This window comes from Miniopterus schreibersii (assembly GCF_964146895.1).
Source record: "Miniopterus schreibersii genome assembly, chromosome: 1".
NCBI classification, from domain to species: domain Eukaryota; kingdom Metazoa; phylum Chordata; class Mammalia; order Chiroptera; family Miniopteridae; genus Miniopterus; species Miniopterus schreibersii.
Window position 1 is genome coordinate 180,770,755 of NC_138101.1, and position 12,960 is coordinate 180,783,714.

The window sequence follows — 12,960 nt, forward strand, 5'->3', positions numbered from 1 at the left end:
CACTGTCCAGCTTGCCCCACCCCCACCTGCGGTCGGGGACTTCCGGACAAGCCCTGGCCCTGGTCCAGCCCGGAGCCGAGTACGGGCGCGTCCCGAGGGGGGCACGGCTGACCTGGGCCTCGGTGCCTCTTCTCCATCCAGATGTAGCAGTTGTTCTGGGCCACCCCGGTCTGCGAGTCCAGGAAGGGCAGCCGCACGCTGCGCTCGGCGCACAGCCGCGAGTTGTAGCTCCGGCAGTGCTCGATGGCTTCCTTGTAGAACTGGTCCCCGAGCCTGCCGGGAGACAGAGCAGGAGTGAGGCCGCGGGGCGCCGGGGCCCCGAGCACACCGGGGGAAACCGAGTCCCGCCCGCCGCCCCGGGGAGCGCCTGCGGTGAGCAAGGCCAGCGGGTACCAAGGCCCGGCCGGCCGGCCGGCGGGCAGGGCCTGGCTCCGCGCCGGGCCGCCACCAGCTTCTGCCTCCCGCGCCTACCCCACCCGGAAACCTCGAAAACTCTCTAGCAAAGAACCCCAAGAATAAACTGTGGAAATGAATCCACAAAAACCTCATTTTGAAGGGAGTCTGGCGGCCAGACGTGAGAACGCTCACAGCCAAGCGCGGGCGGACTGGCGCTCGCCGAGGGACCCGGCTTTATAGCCTCGGGAGGGAGGCTCCTCCTGGCCCCACAGCGGCCCAGCCAATGGGAGGCTGACAGCGCCGGGGAGGAAAGTCCCCACGTTCCACTTCCGGCTCCGCGACGCCTCAGCAGCGCCCCGGCCCCGCCCGAGGCCGCAGCGGGTCCCTCGCCTTTGTCCCTCGGACGTGGACAGGGTTCGCCATTAGCTAGCGTGGCCCGAACTGCCACTTCTCGGGCTGTTCCCGAATGAACCAGCTTTGAGGGGGAAACGCCTGGTTATTTGTTTAAGGTCAACAAAATCACCAGTAGAAGGGGCAAGTCCCTGTTTTAGGAAGCACGAGGCCCTGCCTCGGAGTAGAGGGGGCTCGGAAACGACAGCGTGGGGGCTACTGGACGGCGGGCTCCCAGGCGCGCTCGTCACCATCCCCGCGAGGCACGTTTGTCGGAGGCCACCGATCGATGCCCCCTTCCACTCTCTCCTCCTCAGGTGAGGACTGAAAAAGATAGAACGGCCCAGCCGGCGTGGCTCAGGGGTTGAGTATCGACTTGTGATCCAGAAGATCGAGGTTCGATTCCGGATCGGGGCACATGCCCCGGGGGGGGGGGGGGGGGGGGGCCTGGAGGTAAACGATCAATGACTCTTTCTCATCAATCATGTCTCTTTCTCTCCGTCTCCCTTCCTGTCTCTGAAAGCCATAAAAAACATATTTTAGAAAAATAACTAGAAAGACGTTTCTGGCTTTCTGGAGTGGTGATCTGATTAAGCACATTCCTGAGTTTTTGGCATCCTTCCCCCTCCACCACTGCTTTTCTTTTAAGAAAGTGGACGGGAGGGAGAGAAAGAGAAAACGAAAGAGAGAGACATGGACTGGTTGCCTCCCACACGCAGGCGCCGGGCCTGCAGCCGGGTACGAGCCTTTGACCAGCGTCAAACTGAGGCCCTTCAGTCCCACAGCCAGTGCTCCAGCCACGGAGCATCCGCCAGGGCTCGCGTCCTTGAACATGGGCGAGGCTAGTAATTTTAAGATAGTATCCTCCTCAAGACCAAAAATACACCATTGATAAAAACTGATCACATGTAAAGCACACGCCTAAAACTAATATAAAATAATATTGAATGTCGACTGTAATGGGAATTTTTTGTTGTTGTTAACCCTCACTCAAGGATATTTTTTCCATTGGTTTTTAGAGAGAGTGAAAGGGAGGGAGGGGGGAGGAAACATTGATGTGAGAGACACATGGATTGGTTCCCTCCTGAGTGGGCCCCAAGAGGGGCCCAGGATAAAACCTGCAACCCAGGTACCTGCCTTTAACCAGGAATGGAACCTGTGACCCTTTGGTGCGCTGGCTGAAGCTCTAACCACTGAGCAACACCTGCCAGGGCTGTAAATGAAAATTTTTTTAATTAAACTTTTTTCAGTTATAGCAGTAATATGCGTTTGCCTACCAAAAAAAAATGAAGAGTACAAATTTGTTAATGTAAAGCACAAAAACAATCAGTGAGATCAAATACCTAACAAATGCAAGATAGGCACGTGTTGGAGGCTAGCAAATGGCTCAATAATTGCAAATGTAATAACATAAATCATTGCCAGGTAAACCTGAGCCTCTTCGTGGAGAGGAGGAAAAGACAGGAAGGGAAGAGCCCCAGGACAGCAGGGCCAAAGGGAGAATCAAGTGGCTCATTTTGAGGCTACATTATGAATGTCCCTTTGTTTTGGTTCTACGTAGATTTGAAAAGTCAAAATCAGGGAGGGAAAGTCACAAAGTTAAAAATAATATATTTCTTAACCAAAATATTTAGAGGAATAAAGCAAGCAAATTTTTAATGAATTTTTCTATACTTTTTTTTTAAGCCAATGAGTTTAAATTTGCTTTAAATTCTACCAAAGAGTTTGCTGGAGGCAAACAACCAATGACTTTCTCATCAATGTTTCTATCTCTCTCTCTGCCTCCCTTCCTCTCTCTGAAATCAATAAAAAACATGTTTTTAAAAAAAAAAACCAAAAAAAACCACAATAACTAGAAAAACCTTTCTGGTTTTCTGGAGTGGTGATATGATTAAGCACATTCCTGAGTTTTTTGTATTCCCCCCCTCCCCCATTGCTTTTCTTTTCAGTGAGAGTGGAAGGGATGGAGAGAGAGAAAGAGGAAGAGAGACACATCGATTGGTTGCCTCCCACACATACCCCGATGGGGGCCAGGGATCAAGCCTACAACTGGGGTACAAGCCTTTGACCAGAATCAAACTGAGACCCTTCAGTCTACCAAAGAGTTTAAAGCAAATTTCTCTTCTGGGAGGGTACAATCATTGCAGCTTCTGAGGCATCATTTGGAAATGACTTATTGGCATGCCCCCTTTAAAAAAAACCCTTTGCTCCACTTTCACCTCTGAATATCTCCACTCTCACAAGGAAGGCCAAACATGCTCAGAAAGTGTCCTAGCAGTTGAAAAACCAAACTGTAATCAAATTATAATAGTCACACAGCTGGAACTGAATTGGGGAGGGGGAATGAAAGCCCATTAAAATGCTATAAAATGGAACAGCACATATGCTGATGTAATCAAGGTTGGTAACAAGGATCATGAGATTGATCAAAAATAAAGAACCATTTCCTACAAAGTGTTCGCATCTGTGTCCCACCAGCTTAAATGTCTTCTTCTGCTAAAGCACTGTAGCCCAGTGTAACAGAATTTTCACTGGCAGCTGAGCCCAGGCAAGATGACACAGCCTGGCCTGGGTCCCCTGGATGCTCCTGCTCCCCGCCACGAAACAGCGACCAGCCACACCACACTGATGAGAACTGACAAGAACACATGACAGAGAGGTGTCCTATGTGGGAAACAGTTATGGGAAACAGTTATCTGTTTCCCACGATCTCCGGACAGACTGCCAAAAAAGATGTTAACTATTTCAACCCCAGAAATTCTGCTAAAAGATAACCCATTAAAAAAAGAAAAGAAAATTGTACACTAAAACTCATCGACTGGAGAGAAGAGGGTTTCCATTTTCAAAACAAACTTCTGGAAGCCAATACAAAAGAAATCTATAGTAGGCTCTCCAATTAGACTTTTCCTGATATGCTCGGAAGTCCCTTCCAACAGCTTTAATCCAAAAAGAGAGGAACAAAAAAGTGAACTTGCTGAAAATGAAAAGTGAGGTTGGCCAAGTCTGTGCCCGACGGAATGGAACACGAAAGTCAAACAAAGTGGCGCACTGCGTGAAAATTAATTTCATCTTAAATACTTTCCACTTTCATAACCTGCAATGTTATTAGTAACAGGCATGCTGGGGGTGTATTTTTAAATGTAATCTTTGTGTGAATAATACCTCCCTTATGTAAACAGAAAAGGCTTTCTGGGGACTGGAACAACTGTGTTCAAGATTGAAGCTGCAAAAATGTGACATCCAACACCCTCTCTGCCATCGTCTCCAGGGAAGTCACTTTTAAACAGGCCAGGCGTTGGCAGAGATTTGGAAACAAAACGTAAAGCCTTTTTCAAGATATGGGAGGAGAAAAGAGGCTTGGTCCTCAATAAATTCAAGCAGCTCCTCTCCAAAAGTTAATTAGCCAAAATCTTCGCAAGGCTTGCTCTGCTGTCTAGAAGAAAATAATGGCCAGGTCTCCCTAACCCGTGGAAAGCAATTTAAACAGGAGAGAGGACAAATGTCCTTTTCAATATGGTATTTCTTAAAAAAATATCCCACAGTGATAGGATCCCAGGGGTGATATTTGCATTTAAGTCGCAAGGGGCAGAGGGAGCAAGGAAAGGCTGGCAGTGAATGACTCATTTTGTGGAGTGGTGACCAGCGTACCCCAGGCTGGGTCAGGCACAGGCAAGCTTCAGCCAACACCTGTCTGCCCCAAACCAAGAGGGCTGGCTTTTCCACTGGATGATAGATGTCTTGGGCTGGCACAGGCAGAGTAGAATGATGTTCTCATCAGCAGCTGACTTCAGGCTACTCGAGGCTGCAGTCAGAAGCAGGAAAGGCAAGGGGAACAAATGGCTGTGCTCTCTGCTTGGAGCAGTGCTGGCTGCCTGGTTCTGGGGCTTTGGGGGGGGGGGGGGGGTGAGATCCCTTAGGAATCCCATCTGGAATGAAAGCCATCCTAGCTCTGAGAATGCTCCTGACTCTCCTTGAGCATATCTGTGGAGAAATGGATTCCAGGGGCCAAAGAGGATTCACAGAGACTTCTCCAAAATGAATGCCAACTAGGCTCTAACTGTGATTTTCAGAGCCCGTAACACCACCACCCCGTCAAGACTCTTGCTCCCTTCCTTCTTCACACTTCCACCTCCCTCTCTTGAGATCTGGGCTGTCGTTACTGTACATTCCTTTCCTGGGCTGATTCCCAGGCCCAGCCCTCCAACCCACACATCTGGGGCCCCTGGCTCTTCACTGTTCCCTCTGGTCCTGACCCAAGGACAGGCGTCCTGCCTCAAGGACAGGTGGCCTGCCTTACCTAAAACACCTGTCCAAAAGCAAATTCCTCATTTCTTGCCAGGGCCTGCTCCCTCCCCCCAGAGTCTCCATTCTTCTAGTTTTGAGGGTGGGGACACCTGAGGAACTCTGCTTTATCTCCCTAGCAAGTTGTCCTTGGCCCTTCCCTTTCCTTCACCCCACTTCGCACTGAATTCTTTCATTTCTTAGGAAGTTGTCACTTTCTCTCCATTCCCACTGCATGGCCACAAGTCCCCTTCGGCTGTAAAAAAGGACCTTGGCCTGTCACAGCTATTTGTGCACGAAACAGACATAAGCAAAGATAAACAGAAGCCCTGGCCTACAGCAGGATTTCTGCCCCCTCCTTCCCCCAGCAGCCCCTCTTTTGTCTGCGGACACCTGGATTTCCTGCTGTCTCCCTCAGCTACCCATACTTCCACAGCTGCCCACGAACACATTAACACTATCTACACCAATAGGCTAACGCCCTCCTGTTTGCATTTAAACGTGTTTAACTCTTGGAAAGCCATCTCCCACTTATGTAGTGTTTTATAACTAGCAAGCGGGGTGCAGCCCGGCCAGGCATGGCTCAGCGGTTAAGCATCGACCTAGGATCCAGGCTATCAGGGTTCGATTCCCGGTCAGGGCACATGCCCGGGTTGTGGGCTCAATCCCCAGTCAGGGGCATGCAGGAGGCAGCCGATCAATGACTTTCTCATCATTGATGTTTCTATCTCTCTCTCTCCCTCTCCCTTCCTCTCTCTGAAATCAATAAAGATAAATTTTAAAAAAAGAAAGAAAGAAAAAGAGATGTCTGTTTAAGCCACCCAGTCTATAGTTACTTTGTTATAGGGGCTCAAGCTCACTAAGACAGTGTTTCTGATATTTAAAATAGGAAAGGGCTATATATGATGAGTAACAGAGAGATTCCAATCCCTTTCCTCCCTCATCCTGTCCCCTTCTAACAAAGACAACAATAAAACTACTAATAACGTCAATTGCAACTCAGTTCATTGTTTAATATTTGTCTTCCCTGCTAGACCATAAACTCTATGAGGGCAGGGACCACATTCCCAGGGCCACTGGACACAGCCAGTCAGGAACTGCACTAAACAACTCCAGGGGGCACCTTTCCTATAAACTTCAACCTGAATGGCTCCCCCTGGGGCGGTGTAACCCAGTAGCACTGCATACCTGGACTTTTTATTGATTTACCCCCAGCATCCAGTACAGAGCCCAGCACACAGTAGATGCCCAATAAGTCTTTGTTGAATTGCTTTCAACAACTCATATGACATTCACCTATGGTAAGTGTTTAAACTAAAGATGTAAAGCATATGCTGTGCGCATGGGCGTGGTCTTCTGAGGTTTTTTGCACATTATAGGCTGGTGATTTAGATCACACGGCTGTCTACCTGCAACTTTAGGGGGGGAAGTGATGGAATGTCTGCAATCACTCTCATTTAGTTCGGTTCCTGGGTTATTGCAGCACTCTCCTGACTACAATCACCGTAGCATTTCTCATACCCATCCTGACAAAAAGAAATCTCCCTCAAACCCAGTTTTTAGTGTTTCACTTCAGTATAGTAGCCAAGATGGCTCCCAAAGGTGCACAAATTCCTCTACCAAGCTGTCAAGGCCCTTGGAGAAGTATGGGGGAGGGGGGGGAGTATTGGGAATAGAGGGAAAAGGGCAGAGACTTGGAATCAGGCAGATCTGAGTCCAGTTCCACCCCTTACTGGCCGCACAACCCCGAAGCAAGTTACTCATGCTCCCTGAGTCTAAACTCTACTTCCCACAATATGAGTAACATAATGCCTACTTCAGGTCTGTGAGAGAATTAAGTGAGACAGAGCCTCTGGCACACAGAGGGTGATGCCTATGACCCGTGGTAGTTCCTTTCTCCTTTCCTCAAAGAGTCGTATCATCTGCCTCTTTGTGAATGGCCCTCTGCCTGAGCAGGTCAGTGCCCTCCATGTGACACACGTACACAACACACTCACTACTGCAGTGTCTTTAAGGCTGTTAGGTGACTGCCCAAACCTCTGTCCTAAGACAGAAGGCAGGGGGATGGCCAAGGTCAAACCTCGGGCATACAGAGCTGTTGCATGATGATCCCAGGAGCCCAAACCCTGCCCCAAATACAGACTGCATCTGGCTGTTTGTCACTCTGTCCCCAAGCCCAGCACAAAGCTTGCCATGCTGGATTGAATGAAGAATGAATGAATGAATGAATGAATGAATGAATGAATGAATGAATGGAGTGAATCTTCATCTGACCTTTCGTCATATATGAAGCAGACAGCCCTACCCCTGGACTCCAACAAAATCCCTCCACTTCCTCCTACCTGGAATTCTTGCCTCCTGCCCGTGGTCTGGCTGGGTTTACCCTGTTCAAGGACTGACTGAGAGCCCTGCCTCTCTAGAAAGCCTCCCAGTTATTGCTGCCAGCACTGCTTGCTCTCGGCCTCCTCTGAGCTCCCCACGTTCCACTTGTGTTTGCCCAGTCGGAACTGCCCTCCTTATCTCCCCCCACCCAACTAGATTATAAGCATCTTGAAGACAGAGACTGAGAGTTTCATGTTCTGCGCTACCCAATCAAGCACAGTGCGGGGAATTCAGAAGCGTGTGATCAATAGGGATTGCTTGATTGAAACATCATGCCATCATTAGCAAACTAATGGAAGCTTCGCCATTGAGAGAGACTTGGGACACTTTAACTTTCTCCATATGAAGTTTTCTGGCTTCTCCAGAGCACAGGATTAGGCATCTGAAAACAGATATCCTACAAGTTCAAATCCTACCGAATTTTCCCGAAAAGTTCACTACAGCTCTGGAGTTTTTTCATTTATCCATCTATAATATTCATGCCACTCTTCAAGACATAGAATGTTCTCCTTCTCTGAACTTTACAAAAAGATCACTGAATACTGTGCACTGTCCTCAGACCCACCCTGGAAAACAAGCTTCTCCTCTGCTGATGCAGGAAATACCCCTTTGGTGCTTATCAAGAATGTCATCACCCCACTCTCCAGAAGAATGGCCTAGGGCTCTGGATCACAAACTTTGGGTTGTATCATAATCAGTGGGGGTGGGGAGGGGGGCTGTGAAATTCTGATTCTGGGGGCTTGAGATGTGATCCAGGTGTCTGTATTTTTGACAGATCCCCCAGTGATTCTGAGAAATATGAAACTCATTTATCTACAGATAGCTCCCCAACCTCCAAAGCAAGCACATGAGCAAGAGGGCCCTGTGAGGCTCTTGGGTCATGTTTTAATGGCAGAACTGGAAAGCCCAGTTAACTGACTAACTCAGCTGGTTTTGTTCCTGTGGAGAGATTTTTCAGGCAGCTGGCACAGACTGACCTGGAAGCACTACCTGTAGCAGACTAGTCCCACAGAAGCCCTCGTCCCTGACAAAACATCCCAGAGGCCTGGTCAAGGCATCCCTAGAGTGGTCACTCTGGCAGTGACTCTGACCTTCATAACATCACAGGAAAGGCATATTGGGGACAAGGGCATTGCCTTGCCAAAGCTAAGTCAGATAAAGAATTCGAACCCCAGCCCGGCCGGGCGTGGCTCAGCGGTTGAGCGTCGACCTAGGATCCAGGCGATCGGGGTTTGATTCCAGGTCAGGGCACATGTCCAGGTTGCGGGCTCAATCAATGACTCTCTCATCACTAATGTTTCTATCTCTCTCTCTCTCTCTCTCCCTCTCCTTTCCTCTCTCTGAAATCAATAAAGATATATTTAAAAAAAAAAAAAAAGAATTCGAACCCTAAAACCCCCATATGACTTAAATGCCACTCAGTCTGACGTTCAGCCCACTCGACCCAATAAATTCCTTTTGCAGCATTTACTATGGTGAAGACTTTTCAGGGACTTATTATGCAAAGCTACCTAAGCAAGACGGAATTTATATTGAACCTGGCCATGATTTCTGAGCTGCCACTGGGTGTTCTGATGACATACGCAACTCAGAGTTGAAGACAAGTGGCTGCCAAGGACACGAGACTGGAGGCAGGAGAAAAGCAGTGTGATTCCTTCCAGTAAATAAAGGGGGCACGGGGGGGGGGGGTCAGGAATGGAGGATGCTCTGGGGAGGAAGAAGGCTGCAGCTTTTCTTGTGTCCAAGGTTTGCCTGCCAAATGGCAAACGGACATGACAAAATAATCTCTCTTCCAGAGACTAAAAAATGTGTAGAATGCAACCAACTTTCAAAAGTAAAAAAAGGAAGAAAAAAGACTACTTTATCTAGAGTGAAGCATACCTAGAAAAAGCATATACCCATCACAGAAACTTCATTGACTGAAAAATATTTTTACTTTCCCTGGTTTATAGGCTGAGTTCTTTGTGAAACCCCAACTATGAGCTGGTCACCAGTATGCTGCCCTCTGGGTGTGATTGCCAGTAGAAGGCGACCACTGATCAGAGACAATTCTTGGACAACCACATCCTCAAAGCCCATCATTGCTGCTGAAATTTAAGGGCCTCGGTGCTGCCTTCTCCAGCAAAGGGAATATTGGTCTGGCATTTAAAATACAACCACAAAGAACACATACTTCTGTAGCCACTTTTCAATACAGCAGACCAAATGATCTTTTTAAATGGAAATCAGCTCGACCACTGTGGCTCAGAAGTTGAGCATCAACCTATGATCCAGGAGATCAAGGTTCAATTCCTGGTCAGAGCACATGCCCGGGCTGCGGGCTTGATCCCCAGCAGAGGGCATGCAGGAGGCAGCCAATCAATGACTCTCATCATTGATGTTTCTCTCTCTCTCCCCCCCTCTCCCTTTCTCTTGAAATCAATATAAATAAATAAATAAATAAATAAATAAATAAATAAATAAATAAATAAATAAATAAAAGAAATCAGATCATGACATTCTCCTCCTTAAATATCCTCCAATGGCTTTTCATTGCACTCAGAACAACGTCTGAACTCCTTCCCATGGCTACAGACCCCCAGACTGTCTGGCCATGCCCACCTTTCCTACTTCACCTTGTCTCCTGCCCCTGGCCTACTAGACTTCATCCTCACTGCACTTCTCTCTGTCCCTCTAATATACCAAGATCTTTCACCTCAGGGCCTTTGCATATGCTATTCCCCCCTTCCTGATATGCATTCCTCTCAGATCTTCTCAGGGTTGGTTTCCCCTTCTCCTTCTCTGACCCACCCTATCTAGGGTAGCCCACTCTATTCAACTCCTGCTCTAGCCCTTGCTATCTCATATTCTATTTTATTTTTTTCATAATACTTACCACTTTTCAAATTTTTTCCTTCTTTTTCTCTTTGCCTGCTGACTGTCTACATAAAATTGTGAGCTCCGTGAAGCGAGAGTCTTTCTTTCTCTTGCCTACAACTGGATCCCCTGACCTAACACAGGATTTGTCACATAGGAAATGCTTAGGAGATAAATAAAAGATCTAGGCCTACCTGCAACAGACAGTTTGGGTGGTATGGAAGCCTGACCTTCTGGCGGGCAAGAAGGTCAGTGCTGGAAGAGATGCCAGGGCAAGGAGAGAGATTCACACTGTCACCTTCTCCCTTCTGATCCTTCCTGCCCAACACACACTTGACGGTGGGCTAGGGGCCCATTCCGCTATCCATACTCGAATCATACTCATGACCCACAATGCCACCCCCACACCCTAAAACCTGGAGAGAAATGGGGCCAAATGGATAAATGATGCCATTTGTGACACTCCTTTCTATGCCCCAGTAGGACATTCCAGGCCTGATATTGGCACTGTAAACTAGTAATGCCAGAAGACGGTCCCCAATGTGCCCACTCCACTTCCCTTAAAGGGCCCCTCTCTGAATTAACCTCTTCTGCATGTTCTTTCTCGGAGCTGATCCATGTCCTTCCAGAGCCCAGGGCCTACGGGCAGTGGCAGGGACAGGAGCAGGATGGGGGTGGGGCAGCACTGCTTGACGGGAAATCAATGGAGACTTGAAGGTCATCCGGAGGGCGCTGTCTCCCCATCATGCACCTGCTGGGATGGGATTTGTGGTCCTGACCTTGCTTGGGGGCCGCTGCCCTCCTGTCAGAGTTGGTTAAAATCAGCCTGCAGAAGCAAACACCCTGCAGACCAAGTGATCTCCAGGCGTCCTTCTCAGGGACATCAAGCCAAACAAAGAAACACTGAGTCTCATTTAACCTGCCACAAGGTTCACAGTCACCCCAATTTCTCTTGGCAGCCTCCTGTGCAAACTGTCTCGGGCCTGCTGTTTTCTGAGGCACACTTGTAAACCTTTTAATCAGGGCAGAACAAAGCCAGGCTGACCAAGAGGCTGGTCATGTCCCCAAATTTAAGTTCTCTGGTGGAAATGGTAAAAGTATCCCAGAAACTAAGGAGACCAAACCAAACGGAAGGTGAGTATTCCCTAGAAATATCTAAATCTGCCCTATAACCTCTACATCCAGGATCATGACCAAGGATACGAAACCCCCACACTGCGTAGGGAGGCGTATTCTTCCCATCCCAGCACCATTAGGGGGACGTGACTAAACTTAGAATCTGATCCTCCCTTCTCATTTCTTCCCTCCCTTCTTCCTTTCCTTTCCCTCCCTTTCTCCCTCCCTCCCTTCCTCCTTCCTTCCTTCCCTACCTCCTCTTCCTCCCTCCCTTCCTCCGTCCCTTCCCTTCCTTTCTCCCTTCCTTCCCTTCCTCCCTCCTTTCCCTCCCTCCCTTCCTTCCTCCCTCTCTCCCTTCCTCCCTCCCTCCCTCCCTTCCTTCCTTCCTTCCTTCCCTCCCATATCTTTCCCCCTCCATAGTCTTCTTCCCTGGATCTTTCCACCTCAGCAAGAGTCACTTAACATACAAGTTAGGAGCAAAGCATTCAGGCCACATCTCCAATCCAAAAGTTAAAGGTGAGTCTAGTATAAAATGAGAAGTGACCTTAAACATATTTATAGAAGGATGACAAGATGGTGGTAATAATAATAATAGCATGGCTACCGTTTACTGAGCACTTGCTATGTGTGCCAGGCACGTTTCTAAGCACTTTACATGTATTGTCTCATTTCATCCTATTACTTCAGCCTATTTCACAGGCAAGAGAAGTAAGATACAAGCCCAGGCAATTTCGGGCCAGAACTGTGCTCCTGGACACTGTCCTATCAGCCCCACAGGGGCATGTTGCTGCTTCACAGGGGCCGTGCCTCCAGGACTAGGATAACTTGAGTAACACTTCTTTTTTTGGATGCACCAGCTTCTCTAAGAGCATCACTGATTTGCTGGGTGATCTGAACTCTTTCTCTTTTTCCCCCCAAACTGCCAAACAGTCCAGAGGTAAACTTTCCTGTCACAGAGCCACCTCTCATTAACTCAAGAAGTGGGTTAGCAATGGGGCAGCCTGAAAAGACACCATTAAAGAAATATAAAATGTTATTATGTGGTTTATAAATCAAATGTATCCCCAAGTGAGTAACAAGTGATGGATCCTGAGAGGCCCTGTGGTTTCGAACATCTACTGACAGAAGGAAAAGAAAGATGCCAGATTCACATAAACTAAAGAAGCAGATTTAAGAATCCCAGAGGGTTAGAGACTGTCTGGTCTGATGCATCTGCTGTGTTACAAGGAAAATCAATAACCAGAGAGGTGAAGAAATGTCCTTCAGTCACACAGGAGCAGTGCTGACACTAGACCCTCGGTGTCCAGGCTTCTAGTTAAGGGGTTTCTCTACTGTTTACAGCAAGGGTCTGCAACCCACAGCACCTGGGCCAAACCTGGCTCACTGAGAATGTCTGTAAATCAAGTTTTATGGGAAGACATGGTGCCCATTCATTTGCGTATGGTCCATGGCTACTTTCACACTATAGTGTTAGAGTTGAGGAGTTGCAACAGATCGCATTGCCCGCAAAGCCTAAAATATTTACCATCTGGACCTTTA

At 48.2% G+C, this 12,960-nt stretch overlaps 1 protein-coding gene across 3 annotated transcripts in view; it reads right to left on the bottom strand.

Moving 5' to 3' along the window:
- The window catches only part of DPF3 (double PHD fingers 3), a 245,479-nt gene that overhangs the window by 141,581 nt on the left and 90,938 nt on the right, over positions 1-12,960 (bottom strand). For all 3 annotated transcript variants that reach the window (XR_013999029.1, XR_013999030.1, XM_081140395.1), the window contains exon 2: positions 113-273. Coding sequence is in view for 1 of the 3 variants with exons in the window: in XM_081140395.1 (XP_080996521.1) it covers positions 113-273 (161 nt within the window). In the remaining 2 variants the exon portion in view is untranslated. The remainder of the gene's footprint in view (positions 1-112; positions 274-12,960) is intronic.